The 22,008-nt window shown below is 39.6% G+C and overlaps 2 protein-coding genes and 2 non-coding genes across 5 annotated transcripts; 1 reads left to right on the top strand and 3 right to left on the bottom strand.

Annotated features, from left to right (window-relative positions):
- Positions 1-1,478: 1,478 nt before the first annotated feature.
- On the bottom strand, positions 1,479-5,442 carry rpl37 (ribosomal protein L37). The gene is made up of 4 exons (XM_041059807.1): positions 5,327-5,442; positions 4,129-4,264; positions 3,746-3,830; positions 1,479-1,589 (listed from the first exon to the last, which is right to left on the bottom strand). Exons 1-4 carry the CDS (start codon positions 5,327-5,329, stop codon positions 1,520-1,522), a joined length of 294 nt encoding a protein of 97 aa, XP_040915741.1. The 5' UTR covers positions 5,330-5,442; the 3' UTR covers positions 1,479-1,519.
- LOC121196260 lies at positions 2,754-2,831 on the bottom strand. Its single transcript, XR_005895730.1, has one exon. It is a non-coding gene; the product is annotated as a small nucleolar RNA SNORD72 (small nucleolar RNA).
- On the bottom strand, positions 4,335-4,414 carry LOC121196261. Its single transcript, XR_005895731.1, has one exon. It is a non-coding gene; the product is annotated as a small nucleolar RNA SNORD72 (small nucleolar RNA).
- Positions 5,443-6,659: 1,217 nt separating the features above from the next.
- On the top strand, positions 6,660-19,078 carry st8sia5 (ST8 alpha-N-acetyl-neuraminide alpha-2,8-sialyltransferase 5). Of its 2 annotated transcripts, XM_041058162.1 has the most exons (9): positions 6,660-7,297; positions 11,473-11,580; positions 11,896-11,991; positions 15,170-15,262; positions 16,128-16,214; positions 16,579-16,723; positions 16,882-16,994; positions 17,696-17,788; positions 17,892-19,078. In XM_041058162.1, exons 1-9 carry the CDS (start codon positions 7,152-7,154, stop codon positions 18,352-18,354), a joined length of 1,344 nt encoding a protein of 447 aa, XP_040914096.1. In that variant the 5' UTR covers positions 6,660-7,151; the 3' UTR covers positions 18,355-19,078. The 2 variants fall into 2 exon arrangements, with proteins under 2 accessions (XP_040914096.1, XP_040914095.1); XM_041058161.1 differs by lacking the exon at positions 11,896-11,991.
- Positions 19,079-22,008: the final 2,930 nt, after the last annotated feature.

The raw sequence follows: 22,008 nt of genomic DNA, 5'->3' as shown, positions 1-22,008 counted from the left end.
CCGTACTCCTCCACTATAGCGTGAGGTTGCAGATCATGTTAGACTTGCCAGTCCCTCCAACAGACAAACACTTTCAGTGGTTGTGTATAAACAGGTACTGCGAGTGAGTGGTAGGAGAAAAACACTGCTCTGAAAACCCCTTAAGGCATAATACGCTCATTCGGACTCAGTAACAACGGCTTTAATTTTCCCAATGCTGGCTCATGGTTTCCCATGAACCAGAACTGCTATTTTAACTTAAGTGGAAGCTCCCAGCTTTTCTTTGTTTCATGTTTTGGGGTCACTGCACTGCTGGGGAACGAATCCCCTCCTCACTAACCTCAGCTGGAACCTCGGACTCACCTCTGCACAATAAAAACCACACATCTCCTTTGTTAATATATAATTGATCAAATTCCTGCACCCAAACATTTCCACAGCCTTTCACTGCTGGTCTCCTTCACTCTGGCCGTCTCCTCCGATGTTTCCCAGCTGCGACCATAAAATTTAAACTTTTGACTCATTTGTAAACCGACTTCCCTCCGATCGCCATCTAAGATATTTCAGTATTGTTTGGTCCGTTCTAAATATTTAGACTTGTTTTGTTGTTGAAGATGTTTGGAGACCACTATTCTGCCATTAAAGCTGCAGACTGTAATTCATCTTCCAGCTGCACTTTTACTAAGTGAGGTAGACAGCGGCTCTGCTAGAAACTCTGGGCAGCTTGTGAAGGTCACCTGAGGCCCTGTACAGGTCTCTGAACTCTTCCCCACTCATTCTGCGCAGTCCTCTGTATCTTGGATACAAATGCTGTTCTGTCTCAAAGGGGTGTTAGCCTAACATCCTGGTATCTAGATAATTTTGCTTTCAGATAATGATTTAGAGTCCATCTGCAGACTGAGTCAGAGACGCTGGGTTTAGGTGCAGCTTGGCACTGAAACTGTTATTTGGCAATCTGGAATCATTTGGATTTTAAAGCGTGTTATCTTCCAAATATTTCAAAGTAGCAGGAGGGGAAAAATGCTATATTAGTAAATATGCAGCATATTAGATGTTACAAGATCAAATACATTAACTGTGTTCATTAATTTGTATTGATGTCTGTGAAATATTTGGTGGAATATCTGTGGCAAGGCCTCACCAAACTGTGCTTGAAATGTGACTTGATGAAATTTCCTGCATGCCATTCTCCATTCGCACTGTTTGTGTGATGTTCACTTGAGAGTGTTGTAATTAGGTTCAAATAATTTAAAGTGAAATGGCAGTGATCTATAAAAGTGAGTGAGTAACCTCTTACATTAATACAAAGGCTCGTGCTTCGGAAAACACTTTATTTCAGGTTTGTGTTTTTAGTCCTGACATAATATCCAAAACTTTTGACTTGACAATGGAACAAGTGAACCAAGTGAATGTTTTAATCTGACACCAAACATGATCGGTGTCCTCGGCCATCACTGGCCAGACAATCAGGCTGAAAGATCAAGAAACAAGACAGAAACTCCTGTTTAACATCACATTTATTTAACCAAAAATGTGTCTTTTAGGAAGAGCTGGAGGCAGCCACTGCAGCACGTCTGGGTTTGGGGGTGGTGCCTTCCCGGAAACCATTCCTGGAAAATGAGGAATTAAAAAAAAAAGAAAAAGTGAGGTTGATGCAGATGTGGGATGTGGAGTAATCTGACTCAGAGGTGAATCCGGGTGAAAAAGTCACAATTCACTTATTTGTTATTTCACAAAAACAGTTCGGTAGCTTCCTTAGATTTATTAACAAATGTGCTAATGGATTTACTTTATCCTGGTAGTTGCAGGCTGGTGACCCAACTAGCAAAGTAAATCTCTATGGTTACTGCAGCTGTTGAGAGCTGATGATTAATTCTGAATATTTATTTCTCCCTGACTTGTTTGGACAGGTGGATATACAGCAGGTCTGTGGCACTATGACGTTGACCATGCTGGGTTTTTTTTCCTTTGTAAGCAAACAGAAGTTGGCATTTCAGCTGAGACGTCATCTTAAAAACGAGTCATCCAAAAACGAAGCATGGGTTAAACAAGTTCAGGTTTACTCAGATCTGGGTTCCATTAACAGAGTGTTTTTCTGTTTTTGTTTGTCTTTTTTTAAGCAGGGAAAACAGTGACTCAGATCCACTCAAGTGTGAACCAGCGAGCACCATACCAGGACCATGGAACTGCCATACCTAAATTACATTCTAGCATTATTGTTACCGTCAACGACACCTGGACCTTTTACTGGAAACAGAAACTCTCTCAAAGCCCAACTTCAATTACTGTCTGGGCCTTTGTTGCCAGGTTGGACTGACAGACAGTAGCCAAATCAGAGCCTGGAACCTGCCAAATCTCTCAGCCAATTTTCAATTTTCATTGTATATACACGAGTCATAAAATAAGTCTCTAAGATGCTACATTAACACAAGGCAGCCTTTTATCACAGCTGTGACAGACTAACAACTGGAACAGGAACAAAGTTTTAACTTGGCTGTAATGAAGTGAAAAGACATTTGGTTATGACAGTCAGTTCCTCGACACTGCGCGTGGATCTGAGCCCACTGAACTTGGATGAGAGCAGGGGCTGATTTACTGTAATATAGCAAAACATTTTGTTAATGGAAACCACCCAAATGGTACAATAATCTCCCCAAATTAACACAACCCACTGAAAAATATTTTTCCTGCCAAATTAAATAAGTAAGTAGAAAACTGCCCAGCCTGGCAACTCCAGTGTCTAATGTAATGTCACTGATCTTGTCTTACAATGACGCTTACCTCAGAGAAAATACTGATATCATTTGAGTTCATTTGTTCAGACATTTTTTTTTCACCATCATCGGTAAGCAGCATTGACAAATCTTATAACAGCACAATAGACAGATTGGAAAATAACTTCCCAGAAGTACACCAGAATCCCTGGGCTACTGTTGGGCTTAAAATTCTTTTCTGATTGTTTTGAGTGAAAGTGACACCATCTCCTAAGTGTCTGGTGATCCTATGACCATCTGTCCTTTCCAAAACGATCAAGCAAGAGACCTCGTTGAGGCTCACTTGCATTGTGCACAGACCGTGTTATAGTCTTGTGTTTATCGTCTCCCAGCAAAGAGCTGTGGCGTTCAGCATTGACATTTCTTTTGGCTGTTTTCGTAAACATTTGTTTAAAATGGTTTATTCCTGTTTTTGGATACACTTTTTTTTTTTTTACTCCCAAACCACAGTTTTCTTGATGTAACGTCAACAACAGAAATCATGAGGATCACACTGTAACATAATCAGACCTTTTATAAACATGTCTGTTCAACATTTCACAACAACACCACAACATTCAATATCTGAATGGGGGGAAAATAAAGATATAAGCTTCCTGTTGGCAGTTTAAAGTATGATGCAGGGATCCTGCTTGCATTCCCTGCTTGGAATATGTCAACACAACTCAAAAGCTGATCCAATGTTTGTAGTTGATAAAATGATTTACTACAAATGGGTTTTACTTAGAGAGTGTTTATCACGTCTGTTAACATTTTTGGGAGTGATATCAAGCAAATTCCCACTGCGGCCTTTGAAACGTGTAATCAATTCAAAGCATTAGCATCAAGATGACGTATCATTTATATTACTGACGCCAAGGCAATAAAAACAATCACTTCTGACATAAAGCGTCCTGTCACACTGCACGGAAGCACAGACAGCAAACATGTTTTCATAGCAGAATTAGCACATCTAATTTAGCGGAGCCTCTTCTATCATCAAAAGATCATACCTGAATCTGCGGTAGACGACCTTCAGGTGTCTCAGACGGCCGGTCCCAGTGGTGTTCCTCCTCTTGGCCTTAGCGCTCCAGTTGTCTACAAAACAAACATCTGTATGCATCAAGGCAGCCTGACCTTTCACATCAATGTAGAGCTGGATGATGTACCAACATAGTGTTGTTGTCTGATGACACTAAGTATAATTCACAATTTACATGTTGACCTTTCCTGGTCTAAGACGGTTTTATATTAGTCACAATGTAATAACATGGGTACCTCAGCAACTCTCCTGCGTATCTATCTGCCCATGTAGGGTCAGCAATACACTTGCATGCAATGTTTTGAATAAAAGGACGACATTGTATTATCAAAACATGTCATCTAGATGACTTACACTTTCTCTTGCGCTTCTCGGGGTAGCCACACTTGCCGCAGGTGGACTTCTGCAGGTGATAGGCCTTGGACCCACAACGACGGCACAGAGTGTGCGTCTTGTTCCGGCGTTTACCGAAAGATGATGTCCCCTTCGTCTGAAAAAGATAAGACGCTGCAGCTCAGGAACAAATCCCAAAGACTTCAGTACATGTTAAAGATCTGACAGTCTTGTCTCAGTTAAGAGGAAAGAATCACAGAAAGTCATTTGTTCAGACATTTGTGTTTGAAGACATCACTGACAAGACTCTGACAAGTGTTGCGGCAATAATGTCCTGATGTTGGATGTGAGAGGTGCAACAACACTGTACATCACTGTATACTGCTTGGTTTCTAACTGTAGCATCTGATCAAACATCTGGACAAGCAGAGGCAAAGGGAATGAAGTTTACCCCCAAACAAGGCCAGGTTCAGTCAAAGAAACTGTCTTACATCAAACAATGTGTGATCTGATAGTAGTATCTACTGAAAACACATTTCAGATAAAAATAAAAGCTTTGGCTGTTCAGGATTTGTCATTGTATTAGCACTGATCAGGGCTTATCGGTGTCTGTCCTGTTTTGAATGTGATGTTTAAAGTAAGTATGCCATGTTACTCTGATTTGACAAGTATTGCGCACAGTATTACTCAGTCACTGAGTGTATTTGTATATGATGAGGAGTAATTCAGTTACAAATGAGGAATCAAATAAACAAAAAAGCGTGTAAAATGTTTGTTTTCTGTGTGCACGCTCACCTAATAGAAACACATGAAGAAACTAGCCGGTTCTGCTTACAGCTATGGAAAAGCTAGTTAGCCATTTTACAGGCTACCATTTTCTTTACCTTTACAATGCAATACAAATACATTAATTCATTCTTGATCACCTAACGGCTATAACCGATATAATTCAGAGTTAAATTATCGTTGTCCGGTCTTCTCCCGGGTGAATCAAACCTAACCTACACACTGAACTTCAATGCTAACGGCAGCACATAAATGCTCAACGGAAGAGACAGTAACAACGTCATTTTTCATCAAAATGGAGCTTCATCTCAAAAATACTTCATCCAAAGGGTAACCATGTTTACCCGACAACTAAACACCATCAGCCCATGTCAGATTAAGGACACATTAAACAGATGTTTGCAGATTTGTGCCTGACAGCGTTGTAACATACCATTTTCGTCCGGTGGCTATGGGAAAAGAGGGCGGAAGAGGAGCCGGCGCTGCATCAAATTACATCCGTGCGTCTTCCGGTGTAGCACAGAATTGTGACCCCTCGTAGCATTTTTGTTTCGCGCAAAAGAAGACGTATACCTCATTTCCCTACCCATGACTTTATATATGCCTCTTCATCGTGTTTAAAAGTTCCATTTTAATAATACAGAAAATGCCTTACCTATATTTATTACGAAGAACACATTGATTTATTTATTGTTGATTTAGTTGTGAGGAAGAAAAAAAGGCCAGATTACATCTTAATTTCTAGGACCCGCACCACACATAAAAAAATATAATGTTTTAATTGTAACGCTGAAACGACAGATCCAGCTTAAATATTTTTCTTTAAAAGTAGGCCTTATTGTAATGCCTTGCGCAATTTGCCCCACAAGCTGGACATGGGAGGAAGAAAATTAAAAAAAAAAAAAAAAAAAAAAAGACAAAAGAGCTCACTGACCACTTCAGGTCAGGGCAGATATACACGTTTCAAGAGAGTTTGAAGCAAAAGACATTAACGTTTCACTTAATTTGATCCTGATCTGACTGTAAAACTCCAGTGACTGACTGTGACGTCTCACAGATGTTGGCATCACGTGACCGGTCACGTGATGGGGTCAGTCAGGTATATTTCTTGTGTTACACCCACCTACGACTCTGCTGCTTGTAGAGGTGGTAACGTTGCTAAAAGTAGCCCAGACTGTTCTAGATGGACTTTAATGATAGCTGTCAAAGTGGACACTGGCAGAGATCGGTGACATTGAGACAGTTATCAGCTAGGAAGCTCCACTGATTTCTGTCAGTCGCTGAGCTCTGAGAAGACGCTGCTGTCATGGTTTAGCTTGTCTCAGTGTTGCTGTCAAGGTTTGAAAACCCAGAAACAGATCAATAGAACAGGTAGACAGAAAGCAGAAAAGCGAAGCACGAAACCTGAGACATGAGCTCCTGGACATAAAACCATCAGTCTGTGACACTGCAGAAATACTCATGTGCATTATAGTTGCAACCACTTCAGGTATGAATAAATTATAATGTTATTTAATTTTATATAATATAATCTGTACAGTTTGGTGACAGGCGCTGATGTAGACATTGCGAGGTGAAGGAGACCATGACCTTGGGGTTTTGGCTGAGTAAGGAGCGTCTGAATGAAAAGCGGCGCGCCCCCCGGTTGTCAGGCTGAGAAAAGGCGCACCCTCCTCCTTTTACATTGCAGTCACGCAGCTTTGCTCAGATTTGATATGAAGCAATGGGGGATGTGTTTTTTTCTGTCGCAGTTCGAATCAGTAATTTGAAGCAAAACAAGCATGTTCGGCATCGATGTCGTTTCTTTATCTGATTAAATATTTCAGGGTTGATTCCGGACAAATTGCCCTTTGAGCGCGTTATTTTGGATAATCTGGATCACTTGCTTCCGACCGAGCGACTGCACCTCTTCGAGACGAGGAGCGCATGAAATCCGATAGAAATCAAGAGTTTCCTTCGGGACATTTAATATTTTTTTCCAGCCGTCTGTTCACAATATACGTACATATTTACAAATAGGATTAATTTTCTGTGGCAGAATTGGATGCAGGGCCGTTAATGGTTTGTAATTGAAATCACAACCGGCCATACATTGCGATGCTTATCATCCAACATCAATGATGCGATGGCGTGAGAGCAGGAAAACAGCCTAGGGAGGTGATGGACAATGTCGAGTCCAGCGGGTACAAGACACCTGCGCTCCTGGTCCTGAATGCAGCGGAGAGAGACACCTAACCGGGTGTCACCGTCAGCCCTGGATGCTGCGCCGAAGAATGGGATACTCCGACCCATCGTCGGGTAAAGATATACTCGGCAATAGATCGCTTTGTTTCATATTTATTTGCGCATTTGGACTCGTCACACTATTGCAACAGATTCTATATGGGAAAAACTACATTAAGAGGTAAGTGTTGATTATTCTTCTTTAGTCGCCATTTACCACACGCAATGAGAGCGCAGGCCCTGCTGTCTGTAAGAGAGTTGTCCACACTGTAATAAGATTCAGACTTAAAAAGCATGCCGTTTTGTGTGAGGCTTATTACTCAGGTTTGATTCCAATTAAATGGCTGAATGGCGAAAGATAAATGATAAACTGATAAACTGTGCGGTATAAATGGGAGTAGTCGGGGGTTACTAGCCTACATGTGGGTACGCATGGGGAAAACAAGCTTTAATGGCTGAAAAGAACAATAGCAATTAACCATCCATCTTTTTTTCCCAGTGGCATAGAAACAATTTCCATTGGATTTATTTTTTGATATTTTCCTGAAAACGAAGCATCATTCATACCATACACAGTGCTCCAGCTGTGTATGGTAATGTTTTCCCTTTCTTTTTCCAAAGATCTTTATTTGATTTTTCCGTTTCAGCCTTCTTGACTGGTCGTAGCCTACATCTTACAGAGGCATCAGATTATCATAATGCAACAGAAAGCCAGTGGAGCTGATGATGATAACAGATAGCTACATGTTTAAGATGATGTGTATTTCTTATCAGTCCCTGTTGAATATATGTATTTCTTATCAGGCTGCACACAGCCGCTGCAGAGCCAAGTTTTATAGTACCTCTGCAACAGTAACAGTGTGCAACTCCTTGATAGGGGTTCTTGAGCCGAATCCTGGTTGGTAGTCTACTTTTGCACTCATCTAAACTAATTTAAAGATGCATTTGTGTACCAAATTTCAGGCCCCTTTGCTTTCTGAGAAAACTTTACTGTGAGACGAGCAGATGCTGAGAAGCTGGGATGTTTGATCTTTAGGTTGTTTATGGCAAACACCAAAAATCTCACCTCAGACAAAAAAAAAAAATCTGAAAACTTTATCCCCACCTCCAGATATTTTACAGACAGCACATATATGCTTACGTCAAAGCAAACATATATGTGCTGCAATCTGAAAGCTCCCCACAGCTAACCCCTCCCCTGCCACCCCTGCTGGGCTGGCCTGGATACTCGATGTGGATTCATGGCATCTTGACCTCTGCGGTGAGATGCATGAATCCAGACCCAACACACACATACACCTTCCTCCGCCTGTGCCCTCACTTTGCTCCTAGCACTCAGCCTAGGAGAGAGGGGGAACAAGCCACACAACAGAAACCAGTGGGCTCAGCGGCAGCCATTTTGCTACAGTCTGTCTGCACACACAACCCAGTGCAAGTGGGGGAGAGAGAGAGAGGAAGGAGAGGGAGAGGCTGAGAGACTTAGAGGGAGTGATGAAATGAATGTGTTTGCATTGTGTGTGTGTGTGTGTGTGTGTGTGTAAGAAACAGAGAGAGAGAGGAAGAAGAGAGAGAAGACATCATTTTGCGACATCTCTCCAAGCATTAACAATCCGAAGTCGTTGTCCACATGGGTTTTGACCGCACCCAGTCTCTTCCCCAGGCCTGTTGGCGGGGCATTTGTCATGCGCTCTTGTTTTTTTAGGGCAATACAGAAAAAAACAAACATCTCTTTAAATTGCTGTCGACATTCAAACTAGAATTACAGCAGAGGAGACATTTGGCTGCTAAGATTGAGGGGAAACTTATGGAGTATTAGTTCAGATCGGTTGGACGGGGTTGGTTGGTAATCATCCAGAAAGTATTTTGGCTTTGCAAATAAGTGCAAGTAATAATTTTCTTCATTGTCAATTAATGATTATTTCAAATCATCATGAAAATCTATAAAACATAGAGGACAAGGATCACCTTTTTCTTGTCCTCTTTTTGTCTCACAGTCCAAACCACAAAAATAAATTTAGCTTACAGTGATATATAGCAAAGAACCAGCAAATATTTGCCATTTTCGCTTGATAAATGATGGAAATGATTATTTAATTGAATCAAAATTCTTCACAATTCTGCCAATCAATGAATCTAATTTCAGCACTAATTTGAACACAAGACTCCATTTAAGAAACAAGCCTTTCTTGGTCCTTATATAAGTGGGCTGTATCTCCCAATTTTGAGGAGCTTTCTGTGATTTCTTTCAGTTTCAATGGGCTGTTGACAGAGCTGTATATGAATTTACTGATCCCAGGGCATTGTTCATAGTTCATAAGTAACAGCATTTGCACCATTTACAGAAGTGATTACCCATTAAAAGTTAGACAAGAAACAAGAAACAGATCAAGAGCAGATCACATCTGTTTTGATAAGGACAATGGAGATCCCACCAAACTTAAGAAGCCCTTAATCGTCACATGAAATTCCCCTGGACATACAGCACTACATGAGGCTAACCTGCCCTAAAAACCCAAGTCACAGAATCCAATATTACAAAAGTCCTTACTGCTCTCAAGTCCCATTAACAATGCTGGAGGGCACACTCAAACCTCATTAGTGCTTCAGAGCAACTTTGTGTCTGTTGTTTGTCCAACCTAATGCTTAGATTAGTGTCCGAATTGTCTCTGTAATTGAGTCAGTGGGAGATAAATGGGTTCTCAACTTTTGAATTCAAGACATTAAATTGATCTGTGAGTCAGAACTGGTAACATGAGCTTGACTGCAGTTTTAATGGTGGCCACAATATTGGAAAATATCATTACTGTACAATCTTTACGTTCTATTGATCAACCAATTGCATTTAACATGGAAATCAAGCCTTAACAGATGTAGTATTATGGTGCTGATTAAGATCTATGTTAGATAATACTGTAACGGACTAAATTATGCAGCTGTGATGAGCTTTTCTGTATAAAAGGCAGCTGCCCTTTTTTCAGGCACTCCTAAAGCGAGAGACAAACATCTCTCTGGTTTTCAGCGTGCTCTGTTCTGCAGCCGGTTGCAGTGTGTTGTTGAGATGCTGAAGTGGCACTCAGAGAGGCCAAATGCGCCTGCAGATCAGTATTGACAGGAGTCCACGGTGATGAATGCTCGATCACATAATGCACCCAGAAAGGCTCTTAGGGTTCAACCTCCCCGCTGAATTTAGCACAACACCCACGAAGCACTCACAGAAATGAGTCACACATGAATACTTGCATAATAATCAGTCAGATAATAGGAGAAGCTGTGCACCCACAGATACCTAGATATATGGAGTGTGATTAGTTGTGTTCACAGACCAAGATGTAACAACTCCTATCCATTAATAGGCTGCTTTTTAGATTTTCAAATGATAAATCTAGTGATATTCAAAATGTTTCTTATTGTGATTATTCTTATGACAAATCTCATTGCTATAACCAGTAACGAGTTTAGGCCCTGATAAAGGCGATATAGCTTATGTCTGTGTGCCATTAGCGGAAGTAGTTGCTTAACTTAAAAGGATATGAGGGTTGCGAACCACCTGCACCAAATGGCCTCCTCTGACTGTGATGGTTATAGTGAAAATTGATGCTGAAGAGGCTAAAATATTCTGACTTTAAGTCTCCACTATGGGTCAAGCTCCAGTGGATCCTACGTTTCCCATAATCCAACTCATAGCACTGTTTTTTAAGGCATGGGCTTGATGTTTTATATTTTTAGTCCCCAAGCCCAGGTCCAATTTGAAATAACTTAATTCCTCAGACTTGATAAAGCTCCTCCAGAGCCACAGGTGACATAAAACTACTGTGTTCACAAGCTGAATAGCTCTTAACTCAATGAGTAAACTGAATAAATCCATTTTATCAGTGATATTTGGCTGTAAAGATGATCTAAATTGGCTTCCTTATAGTATCTACACTTGGCGAATCTGTTGGCGTCTCTTCTTCAGAAGTGATTTGACTTTCGTAGAAACATTGGCAGTGATTACTGTCCTTCCCTTAAATCACCGTGACTTTAATATATTGAATTACAAGTCTAACACTCTGGCAGGCCAATATTGCAGAGTGTGAATGTTTGAATCACACTCAGGATAGTGGCAACAGCCCAGCAGAGCATAAATTAACCATTCAAACCATGGTGTCATTAACTGAAAATTCATTCTAACCATGTTTGATGTCACATTTTGACTGTTTCTTGAGCCAAAAAGCTGGTCCCCCTTAATGTATATGTGTGTGCATGAATGTGCAACTCTGAGTTCTGTGGGTGAACACAGAGGCTTGGTTGTATGTGTTTGACATTTGCACAATAAGGACAATAAAACCCAAATAAACTGACTCATTTTCTTACTAGTGCGCAACAGTTTAGCCGACTCAAAGGAGACGAGACAGGAAATTGGACCGGTCCCGTTAATTTCTCCGATGATGGATCTCTGAAGCCTGCCAGAAATGGAAGGAAAAGGTACCTTTCCAGCGTGACTGACTGCACAACACCTCTGAGAAAAGAGAGTGTGAGAGACAGACAGATAGAGTGAAAGAGAACACAAGTTTCAAATCCACCATAGTGACGACCCAGCCCTGCATGTGTGGACTGGGCCCCTGTTTACTACGCCCACCAGTCAGTCCTCAGATGCTGTAGACACAAGCCGCAGCACATTTACAGTCTTTTTCTTCACTTGTTTTGAAATTTGCAGGTTTAGGAAGTTAGCAGGGGTGCTGATGTCGCACGACTACATCACACATTTAACTCTAACTTAACCTGTCTGCATGTTGACAGATGTTTCCGTCAGAATTTTCAGCCAGATTCACAGCTCTCCGTAATAGTCACACCCTGCCTAGCCGATATTAAGAAGAAAAAAAAACGCTCTCAAAGGTAGGCCAGTTTGAAGGCATTTTTAGTATTTTCACAGAAACCCAAGAATGCCTCTTTCTTTTTCATTAGTCTGAAAGGTATAAACTCTCATATTTTTTCAGTGGTGGTTGCACTTCAGATTTGCTCTTGCATGTTGTCTGATCCTGTCCACCTCGACCCCAGATCCCTAAACCCCATCCCCTCCCCTCCAGAAGCTGGTTGAACCACGATCTCCTGTTGATGTACTGGCTTCTCCTCGTACCTGTGTCCCATCCAGCACCCATTTCCAAATGCCTTGTCCTTCTCAACCTGTGTCTCATGTGTTCTGCACAGCTCTGTGTGTATGCCATGTACATAGCGTGGACACTTCTCTCTGCTCCCCCTATCTCCCCTTCTCACATCTGCATTGTCTCTCTCTGCAACCTGGATTTACCCCCTTTTCTACTTTCCTTGTTACAAGAAAACAGGAGTGTTCCAGATTTGTTTTCTTTTCCCAGAGCTCCAGATTCTCATTGCACTGAGCAGTAGATGACAGTAAAATGCTGGTTAGTCTTTCTCATCCTGGATTGGTTTTGAACCAGCATTATACGTTTAACCTCAGATGCCATAAGAGATGAAATTCATCTCATCAAGTGAATTATTGCCTCGTCTTGTTTTTAGATTCGAACGCAGAACACTTGCAAAGGTTTCATCATCTTAGCTAAAACAAACATGAATAGTCCAGTTCAAAGTATCAGATATATTATATAAGACAGATACTCCTCTCAGTAGAACCTCAGAAATATACTGCATCATCAGGTGGATGTAGACAACCAGTTTCATCGTTCCTTATTTGTACGATTTCATCCCAGCATCTTGTTCCTTTAATGCATCCTTCCATTGTATTGCTCGTTGTGTTCTTTTATTATGATTATTCTTTTTTTTTTTTTTATTTAACTCACCTCATTTACTTCCACAGCCACAGGTAATGTGCTGCAATTTTATCCATCTTTCAAAACAACACGCTCCATTAAATCTGTCTGACAAATAGCGGCATTCATTCCAACAAATACACCCAACAGTTGCTGCCATTTTAGCATGAAATCCTCAAGCAATATACATGTTAATTTAAAAAATATATATTTATGGCTTTCCCAGATTCAGATGTACCTCAGAAGGGGTATATTTTGAAATAAAGAATTGGGATGTTGCTGATTTTAAAAAAGTAAAATTTCTTTAGAGCAGCTAAATTTTTGTTATGGATTGATGTAAGTTTATATAAATCAAGTTTATTTAAATGCAGCCAGAGGGAGCTGACTGTCAGTTCTGTGGCCCTCTGCCCAAACCTAAAAGGAACATTATAGATCAGGGCTAAAGTGAGCAACCCTCTAGGGGTGAGGCTCTTTACAAATATACACTTCTCACAGTTTAAATTATTTATGCCCTCACAGCAGAGTAAAGCTGAATTTGCAGGCAAGTTAAAAACGTTTCACTGATTTTTTTTTTAGTTAACTGAAGCACTTATTTTGATCATTATAGAAAAAGAATTGCCTTCATTAACTTGACATACTGAACATTTTACACTAAGACAATCTGTGTAGTATTTAGACAAAATCAAGTTTGGGTCTGTAGCTTTTAATAAGCAAAAGATACTGAATTTAAACTGAATCAATGCATGACTAAAGGGATACTATTTAATGTTTGCTCAACAGCAGCCTCTGTGGCCACACGTGGTAATTACAAGGTATTGGTGCATTAAATTTACTTTCATTACCCAAGATTTCTGAAGACAGTTTTGATTGTGATGAAATGAGCAAGGTTGTGTTTTACTGGTTTTGAATTTTAAGATACATAGCCTTGTTTTAACATTCAATACTCCGGAAATCAGAAAGCACCTTCAATTATTCAACCCAGTGATCCAACCAAATAAGTCCAAAGTAACCAAGTTAAGTAACTTATTATTTACATCCATTTAATCCTCATTTTCTTTTAAATTCGATTAGTTGTTTTTTGCTAATTTTTCATAACCTAATCAAAAATCAAATCAAATCAAAAATCACTTTCTGTTGCCTAACGTGATAGCACCTTCAAAACATCTAATCAAATGCCGTTACAGTGGTGGTTTCCTTCTTCTCCCTTTTCAACCTCCATCCTAACCACCCCACCCCATCCCAAAACACAAACACACACACATATTCACACTCATACACACACATTTTATCCAGATGGCGCTCTGATTGCATGTGTTGTGCTGCAAGAAATGAGGCATCAGTGCACAAATAAATGGCAACTTACTGACACCTTGACATGAATTTTACAACAAGTATTAATCCTTTCAGCTTCCCTTGCAGAACCATTTTGTCAAATTCACCAAAACACAGTCACACCACCATACTGAAGACATTACCTTTGTGTGCTTTGGATTAATGTTGCCATTTCAATGTAATGATTGTTTTACATGTGTCTAAAATAATAATTTTGATTCTTAAACTCTGGTTGAAAAGATTAAATTCCAAAAGTCTTGCCTCTATGTCATGATTACCTGTTTGCATGAGCATCTGTGTATGTGTTTCTCTATCAAAATATCAAGAAATCAGCCACTGAGTCAAAATCTCATGTTACTGTAGCCTGCACAACTGTATATATAGTATTAGACAGCATTACTTTTATGCAGTTATCTATATAAATGTATGAATTTATTGTATTTCCTGACACAAAAGTGCAGACCCTCTCATACTCATATCCACCAGATGCCAAGTGTTTCTTTCTCTAAATTAACACAGCACATATACACATCTTAATCACAGATTACCAGTGTTAAATCATGCAAGTTCTCATCATAACCAATTAAATAAGTGAAAATATGAGAGGTAATATTTTTTTCACTTATGTGTATAACATTGGTTTAGACTAAGATGTAACAGAATCTGGTGCAAGTGTCCAGTAAACAGTATCTTACTTTCCTGTCTGTGACGCCTAAAACCAGTTGCATCACTTCTGTCATTTGTCATCCCACAATGCTACTCTGATATTCTAGTATTTCTTAAGTCAAACCATGGATATTTTGCAATAGATATAAAATATTTTTTGCTTTATTTTGTCCTTTCAACACACTGTTTTATATATTGTATCTTATCTCCATAGTTTGGTGTTAATTCTGTGGATTCTCTTGTGTCTGAGGAAAGGTTTAGGCAGAGGATGACTGTGTCTATCCCGCCAGGTATCTGGAAAACTATGATGGCTCCTTTGACTACAACTCCACTGCATGCAGGGAGCTCAGGCAGGAGATTATGGACGTCAAGGTCCTGACAATGTGAGTGTTGATTTATGATATAGCCATCACTTGTAGAGGAAAACCATATCTTAGAATGTGTTTTTTTCCTCCAAGGTGATCCTCAAGCACAGAAAATTCAACACTTGATATGATATAAATAAATATCTCCCTGTTCTTTTATTAATAATCATTACGTGTGTACATTAAGTGTTGCTGTTAAACAAGAAACAAGTTATAGGTCCTCACACTCTGACAACTGAGGTGAGACTGAAGGAGAGAACAAATGCCAAGAGATCTATTTTATCACCAGTATTTTACAGCTGAAAGTTGTTGTTTATTATCAGATTTAACTGTGGCACAGGATAAATAACACATTTTTACATCATGCAGTAGATTATTGGCCAGATTCATTACACTCCTAAAATAGCCAGTTATGCTAACAGCAATTTGAGCAGCATCTTTCCTGTTGTATAAATGTGAACATTGTCCAGTGACCTTTTGATGGACATCCCTCAGGCTGTCAAAGAGTTTATTGTCAAACACATTCTGGGCGCTTGATGAACGACTGTGAGCCTCTCTGGCTGTGGCAGAGAACAGCTGCTGTCGCTCTGCCAGGCAGTCAAAGTAATGGTGCCACTCAGCTTCCCAGAGCAAATCACATCTCCCAGTCATCTCAAGAGGAATGTCAGTTCAAGGACAGCTATTTACAGACATGCTGTCTAGATGCAGTGGCATCAGTGGTGCCATCACAGACTATTCACTGCAATTTTCTGTTCCTTTGTTTGTCTTTTTGCTTTTTTGATGTTTCTTCAATTTACTACCCTTGTAGAAACATGGGTAATCGGAAAATACATGGCCATGGGTATCCTTCCTCATTCCACAAGTCTCTCTGCCTGTCTGCCAGGGTGAAAACCTCAGACCTGTTTGAGAGATGGCGAAACCTGCAGGTGTGTAGGTGGGAGCAGAACAAGGAGGAGACCAGCAACTTCAAGTAAGCATTACTCAGTCTCAGCAGAGGAAATGTACATCTGAATGTCCAGATTCATTAAGCGGCATACAAGACTTAAATACAGCTCAGTTTGCACAAAGCACACATCTCTTTTTGATCGTTCTCTGTCACAGAAATGTATAGTTGCTGTAGTTTCTAAAAATTATTTAAAGGTTAAAAAAAAAAAGGTTGATTTTGCAATTATTATTGTTTGTACTCATACAGATGTGGGGTCTGTGTGAGTCCAATGAGGAGGTAAAGCAAGTGTCAACACAACACAAGGGTTAAATCTGTTCTGGTCTTGAAGCTGGCAGACAGTCTTCTACTATTAAACTAACTCTTACCTTTCCTTGGTGTCCTCCTGAAGGATGTCTCTGTCTCGCTGCTGTAATGCACCTTCCTTTTTGTTCACCACCAAGAGGAACACTCCTGCAGGGGCCAAGCTGAGGTACGAGGTGGACACCAGTGGTATCCTTCCCATCACCACTGAGGTCTTCAAGATGTTCCCAGATGTGAGTTAATATCCTGCTTGTGTATAAGCTTATTTTTATGTTTATGAATGTTTGCTATGTTCCTGAAAATTGTTTTTTGTTTATTGTAGCTTGTGATACAATCTGTTTGATTCCAAGCACCTCTGGTCTGACATTAATAATTTGTTTGTTTCATGCAGGACATGCCCTATTCCAAATCACAGTACAAGAAATGTGCTGTTATTGGAAATGGTGGCATCATCAAGAACAGCAAATGTGGAAAGGAAATTGACTCAGCAGATTTTGTGTTTAGGTAAACAGGACATAATCCTTCCGTCTTTGATGTGTTAGGGCTGCACAATAATAATCACTGTTAATTTTGCTCACTGCCAACAAAGAGATTATTTAGAGTTTACAGTTGCTAAGCCCCTCGTTCCATTTACAATGATAATGATGGTAGAGTTACCACGCAAAATTCGTGGTAATTTTTAAATGATCAGTCCTTATTTTCAGAGAATTAAACAAAAGTATTTTACTCATTTCTAGATGACAAATGTCAATTTGACAGACCAGGACTTACCAGTGTGTTAAACACTATCTTGAATAATGAGTTTGGCTGGGGATGGAGGGTAAACTTCCTTAAATCCAATCAGGAGCAGGATAGAGTCTCTAATGATGCCTTACAGTCTCATATAATATCATACAGAAACAACTTCCAGACTTTAGGGAAATACTATAATTATGAAGATTTTTTAAAATGTTTGCATCTCATGTTAGACCAAAAAACACACTGTTCAATCAGTTCTTATATTTAAACTCTTGCTTTATTTGGTTTTGGAAAGGTAGATTAAGACAACACCCTCCAATTCCATATACATGGAGTATTACTATATTACATTGCACTATGATATGATTAATTGTGCGGCTCTACATTGTGTCTCGTTAGCATGCTTATTGTTAAATATGTCAAGTACATTTGAACTTCTTTATCAGTGGGCTTGTATTTTCTTGCAGGTGCAACATACCACCCATTAATGAGAAGTACTCAGCTGATGTTGGCACTAAAACAGATCTGGTGACAATAAATCCGAGCATTATCACAGAGAGGTACAGTGAGAAATCAGATCTCTCACTCTCTCAGTCCACATCTGTCTGGAGTCTTCTTCTCTTTTGGTTTTTGTGACCGTGTGATGTTTTACCTCTTCTGCAGATTTCAGAAGCTGGAGAAATGGCGGCGACCGTTTTATGAAGTCCTCCAGAATTACGAGAACTCCTCAGTGGTCCTTCCAGCCTTCTACAACACCCGCAACACCGATGTATCTTTCAGAGTCAAGTACATGCTGGATGACTTTGACTCCCAGAGAGGCGTGTTCTTCTTCCACCCACAGTATCTGCTCAACGTGCAGCGTTTCTGGGCGGTGCAGGGCGTCCGGGCCAAGCGGCTCAGCAGTGGCCTGATGCTTGTGACTGCTGCCTTAGAGATGTGCGAGGAGGTCCACCTCTACGGTTTCTGGGCGTTTCCCATGAACCCCTCTGGCATCTTCATCACTCACCATTACTACGACAACGTCAAGCCACGGCCGGGCTTCCACGCGATGCCCCACGAAATTTTCAACTTCATTCACATGCATACACGCGGGATCATCAATGTACACACGGGGCAGTGTACGTGATCCCTCACTCCTCTGCTTAACGTGATAGCTCAACATTTTACCTTTAATATGTTTATTTTAAAGCAGATTTACTGTCATGTTTAATTTCTGTGAGGGAGACAGTTCACTATTTCCTGCCTGTTTAAAAAGAGAGTTGGGCTCTCACTAACTCCACTACACGTTGAAGGTTGCTTGCTTTAATTGCCAACATACTTCTCTTTTTGATGCGTACCTTAAGTTGTTTATTTAGCCAATCAAATGACTATGGTTATCTGTGACTCTCTGACCATAGAATGCTTGTTTTTAATGTGAACAGTGGTCTTCATAGTGATGTTGTTTCTGTGAAGTTTTCTAGTGGCTCTGCTGTACAGAGGTGTCGTTTTCTACTCAACACTGCACAGATATTTATGCTGAAATGAGGGCACTGTGGGCGTCTTCGTGTCCCCTCATTCCCCCCTCTCTTCTTCTCTCTTTATCTTGGACACTCTGTGGGTGTGGCAGCTTTTAATGTTTGTGTAAAACAAAGCCTGAACCTTGACATTAAGCTAATATTTAAAGAAAGGATGAAAAAAGATAAAACTAACATCCATTTGTCTACTTTTGTAATCTATTTCCTATTCACCAGATTCACTAGGTGAATATTTTAAAACACTCTTAATATGGCCTGTTTTCAGTGGCCTACTTTCTCCCATTTAAAATTTTCTCTGATGTTTCTGGTAAAAAAAAAAAAAAAGGTGTACAAGAAGAAGTAAAAAAGTGAGGATCTTTTGTTTTCCTTTAGTTTTGAACGAAATCCAGATAAATATTTTGCAATGACACCACCGCAGCAAAACTTTGACTTTCAAGGCCGTCCAATTTGTAAAGCAACAGAGCTCTGTTGAGCGACCCAGCCTCTCACCGTCATTCATGTCTTAAGCCATGCTGCCTTATGAGATATCAAACCCCTCTATATGATATGCAGTGCACCCATGTGTTTTGCTTATCTTCAAATACATTAACATCAAACTAAATCTTAGTTGGTCTCTTGAATCAAAGGACAGTTAAGACTCTCTAAGGTAGACATTCATGTGCAGTTCTCAGCTTATATTCTATTGGAATTAGTGAAGTCTTATTCCTTGTAAACACCTTTCATAAACATGTAATGCTCTGCATGACTTTACTCTGTACTTGGCTTTGTGTGTGCCTGCTTCAAATGATCACTAAGATATGTTTACACTTAAGCCTCTACTGAATCTCACAGTGCTTTTGCAGACATATACACAAACCTTTCACGGAGAGAGGTAAATGGATTTGCCGAAGCGAATTGTATAATAGTGGATGCAGTTCTCATTGATTAAAGATGCACGAGTAAAGATGGATGCTGCCCTTTTTTGAAGTGCTACAACACTTTTATGAATACTCTATTACTTCACCTTCCCCTTTAAACTGAATATTCATTTTGCACTCACGAAGGCATCATGAATTTAAGCACTTGACAGCTATGTGGGTTTTCTTGTTTACTTTGTTGTTCTCCGCAAAAGGTTCTGAGAGACTGTGAATTAATTTTTTGTCACTCATCTGTTTATGCTTGGCTGTGCACTTGTCAGTTCCTTCTTTCCTTTGTATTTGAAGGAGAACATTGCTTATAAGATTTAAACATGCTGTTTCTTTCATTATTTATATAGACTCTTTGTGTGTTTATGCACAGGAGATACAAGTTCAGCAAATATGAACACCAAAACTTTTTGGCTTCACCACTAAATTGTTGTGCAGACACAACTGAATCAAGAATGGAAAAGTAAGGGAACTGGTTTGTTGCGCTGAATGGAGGTAATACATAACACAGTGCTTCTTAACTGACTCTGGATCATTCTTTATACTGGTATTGTGTTTGTAAATAAACTTGTTTGGATTTTCTCACTTGTATGTTCATGTATTCATTATTGTTGTGTGTGAGTAGGGATAGGAGCATAGTGCGGTCCCTGAGATTAAATTCATAATAATATATATAATAATATATATAATATACATATGCCACAACTCAGCAGTAAGTTTGATTTACCAAATTTCCTGTTTTTGTCTATTGTTTTTTTTTTTCTTCTTATGTGCAGTGTGCTTGTTGTGGAGTCACAGAGGACACGATATGCCAATTTAACTGTCTCATTTCAGGCCAGTTAACCTCTGGTTTGTCTGCTCCAGTTAGCTCCTTAAGCAAAGCTACTGTCAGCACCTCAATTATTAAGCAGCGACTGGTGTCTGTATCCTCTCACTTACTGTGAGTCAGTGGCTGGGCTGAGACTATGGCAGATCATATCAGAGTTGTGCAGTAAAGAGAGAAGTTGAGACTAGCACAAGCGCCAGAAAGGTGATTGAGTTTAGCTAGAAATTAATATTAGTTATCATTAGGGAAGCAAATGTAGCGTTATAAGGAAAGCTAGCTTAAGATTTAAGGTGGATTTTTAGATGAATTTGAGAAAACCCGTTCTCAACTTAAAAGAGGACAGTTGGGGTGACTGTGGACAAAGCTAGCTCAAGTAGCTTATATCCACATTGAGTCAGCTGAACAGTAAGTGTTGCGAATGAAAGCTTATGAAGCTAGCAAGTAAACAGAGAACGTTATCATTCTAGCTAGTAATGGATGAAGAGCTGAAATATTTAGCTAAAAATAAATAAGTACCCCAAGGATAAATGCTTGTGTTAGCTAGCTAGCTAAAAGCGATAGATAAACAATTTAACATAATAGTTGAAAGTAATGGATAAACACTTGAAATAGCTAACATTAACATTAAAAGTAACAATATTTAAAATGGTTAATGGTTAGCTAATGTTAAAAGTAATGGCTTTAATGGTGGAAGCAGATAACTAAACGTAGCCTAATGGATAAACAGTCAAAATAGCTAGCTAGCTAAAGGTTAGGGGGTAAACAGTTTAAATAGTGAGTGTTTGTTACAAATAATGGATAAATGTGTGAAATAAGTAATGAATGAAAATACCAAATCAGAAAACATATCATTTATAAAGTCAATTTATGATATCTGACTAAAAACTGCAGGATTTTGTATTTTATTTTAAAGGAATGGCTCCTCAGTTCGCTGTGTCAAATGAGGTTTGACTCTGCTGTCATCCCTCGGTTGGGTAATCTGATGTTGAAAGATCAATATGACCAAACTCTGCCCTTCCCCATGATGCCTGCGTTATCAGGTGGCAGGTGGCAGCAATAAGGCTAATGGGATTATTTGGCTCATAGTCAGGTGCAGATGTGTATGACAGTGTGATGGAACTACAGGAAAGGCCAGAACACTGCAACAAATATTTGCAAAGGGGAATTTTTTCTATCATATCATATCAAAACACAGACTTGCTAAAGACAGAAGTCCTACAAAAATAATAGTTTTTTTCTTTATCATGTTGAAATAGTCAATGTAAAACCACGCTGGGCAGAGAAAGCTAAGCAACTTAACATTGTTCAACATATGCTTAACATTGTTTGTTTTAGTTTATTCAGTATTGTTTGGCACACTGACTTACATTTCAGCTGTCTTGAAAATCTACATTATGAATGAAGAGTCATTCTAAGCAATTTGATATGGACTTTAAAAAAAAACCTACTAGCACCTAAAAAAACCCACTAATTAATACGTGATGTTTAGTTCATTAAATCAATAGAAAGTGTAAAAACAAGCAGTTGTGATTTTA

This window comes from Toxotes jaculatrix, chromosome 16 (assembly GCF_017976425.1).
Source record: "Toxotes jaculatrix isolate fToxJac2 chromosome 16, fToxJac2.pri, whole genome shotgun sequence".
NCBI classification, from domain to species: domain Eukaryota; kingdom Metazoa; phylum Chordata; class Actinopteri; family Toxotidae; genus Toxotes; species Toxotes jaculatrix.
Note: the sequence above shows the minus strand (reverse complement) of the source record. Positions and strands in the feature narration are given on the sequence as shown.

Coding starts and splice junctions, on each gene's coding strand:
- rpl37 (XM_041059807.1), bottom strand. Junction 3,831..4,128: donor CGAGAAGCGCAAGAGAAAGT/GTAAGTCATCTA, acceptor TTTGTTTTGTAG/ACAACTGGAGCGCTAAGGCC. Junction 1,590..3,745: donor GTCGTCTACCGCAGATTCAG/GTATGATCTTTT, acceptor CTCATTTTCCAG/GAATGGTTTCCGGGAAGGCA.
- st8sia5 (XM_041058162.1), top strand. CDS start 7,152: ATGCTGCGCCGAAGAATGGGATACTCCGACCCATCGTCGGGTAAAGAT. Junction 7,298..11,472: donor GGGAAAAACTACATTAAGAG/GTAAGTGTTGAT, acceptor TTTTCTTACTAG/TGCGCAACAGTTTAGCCGAC. Junction 15,263..16,127: donor GACGTCAAGGTCCTGACAAT/GTGAGTGTTGAT, acceptor CCTGTCTGCCAG/GGTGAAAACCTCAGACCTGT.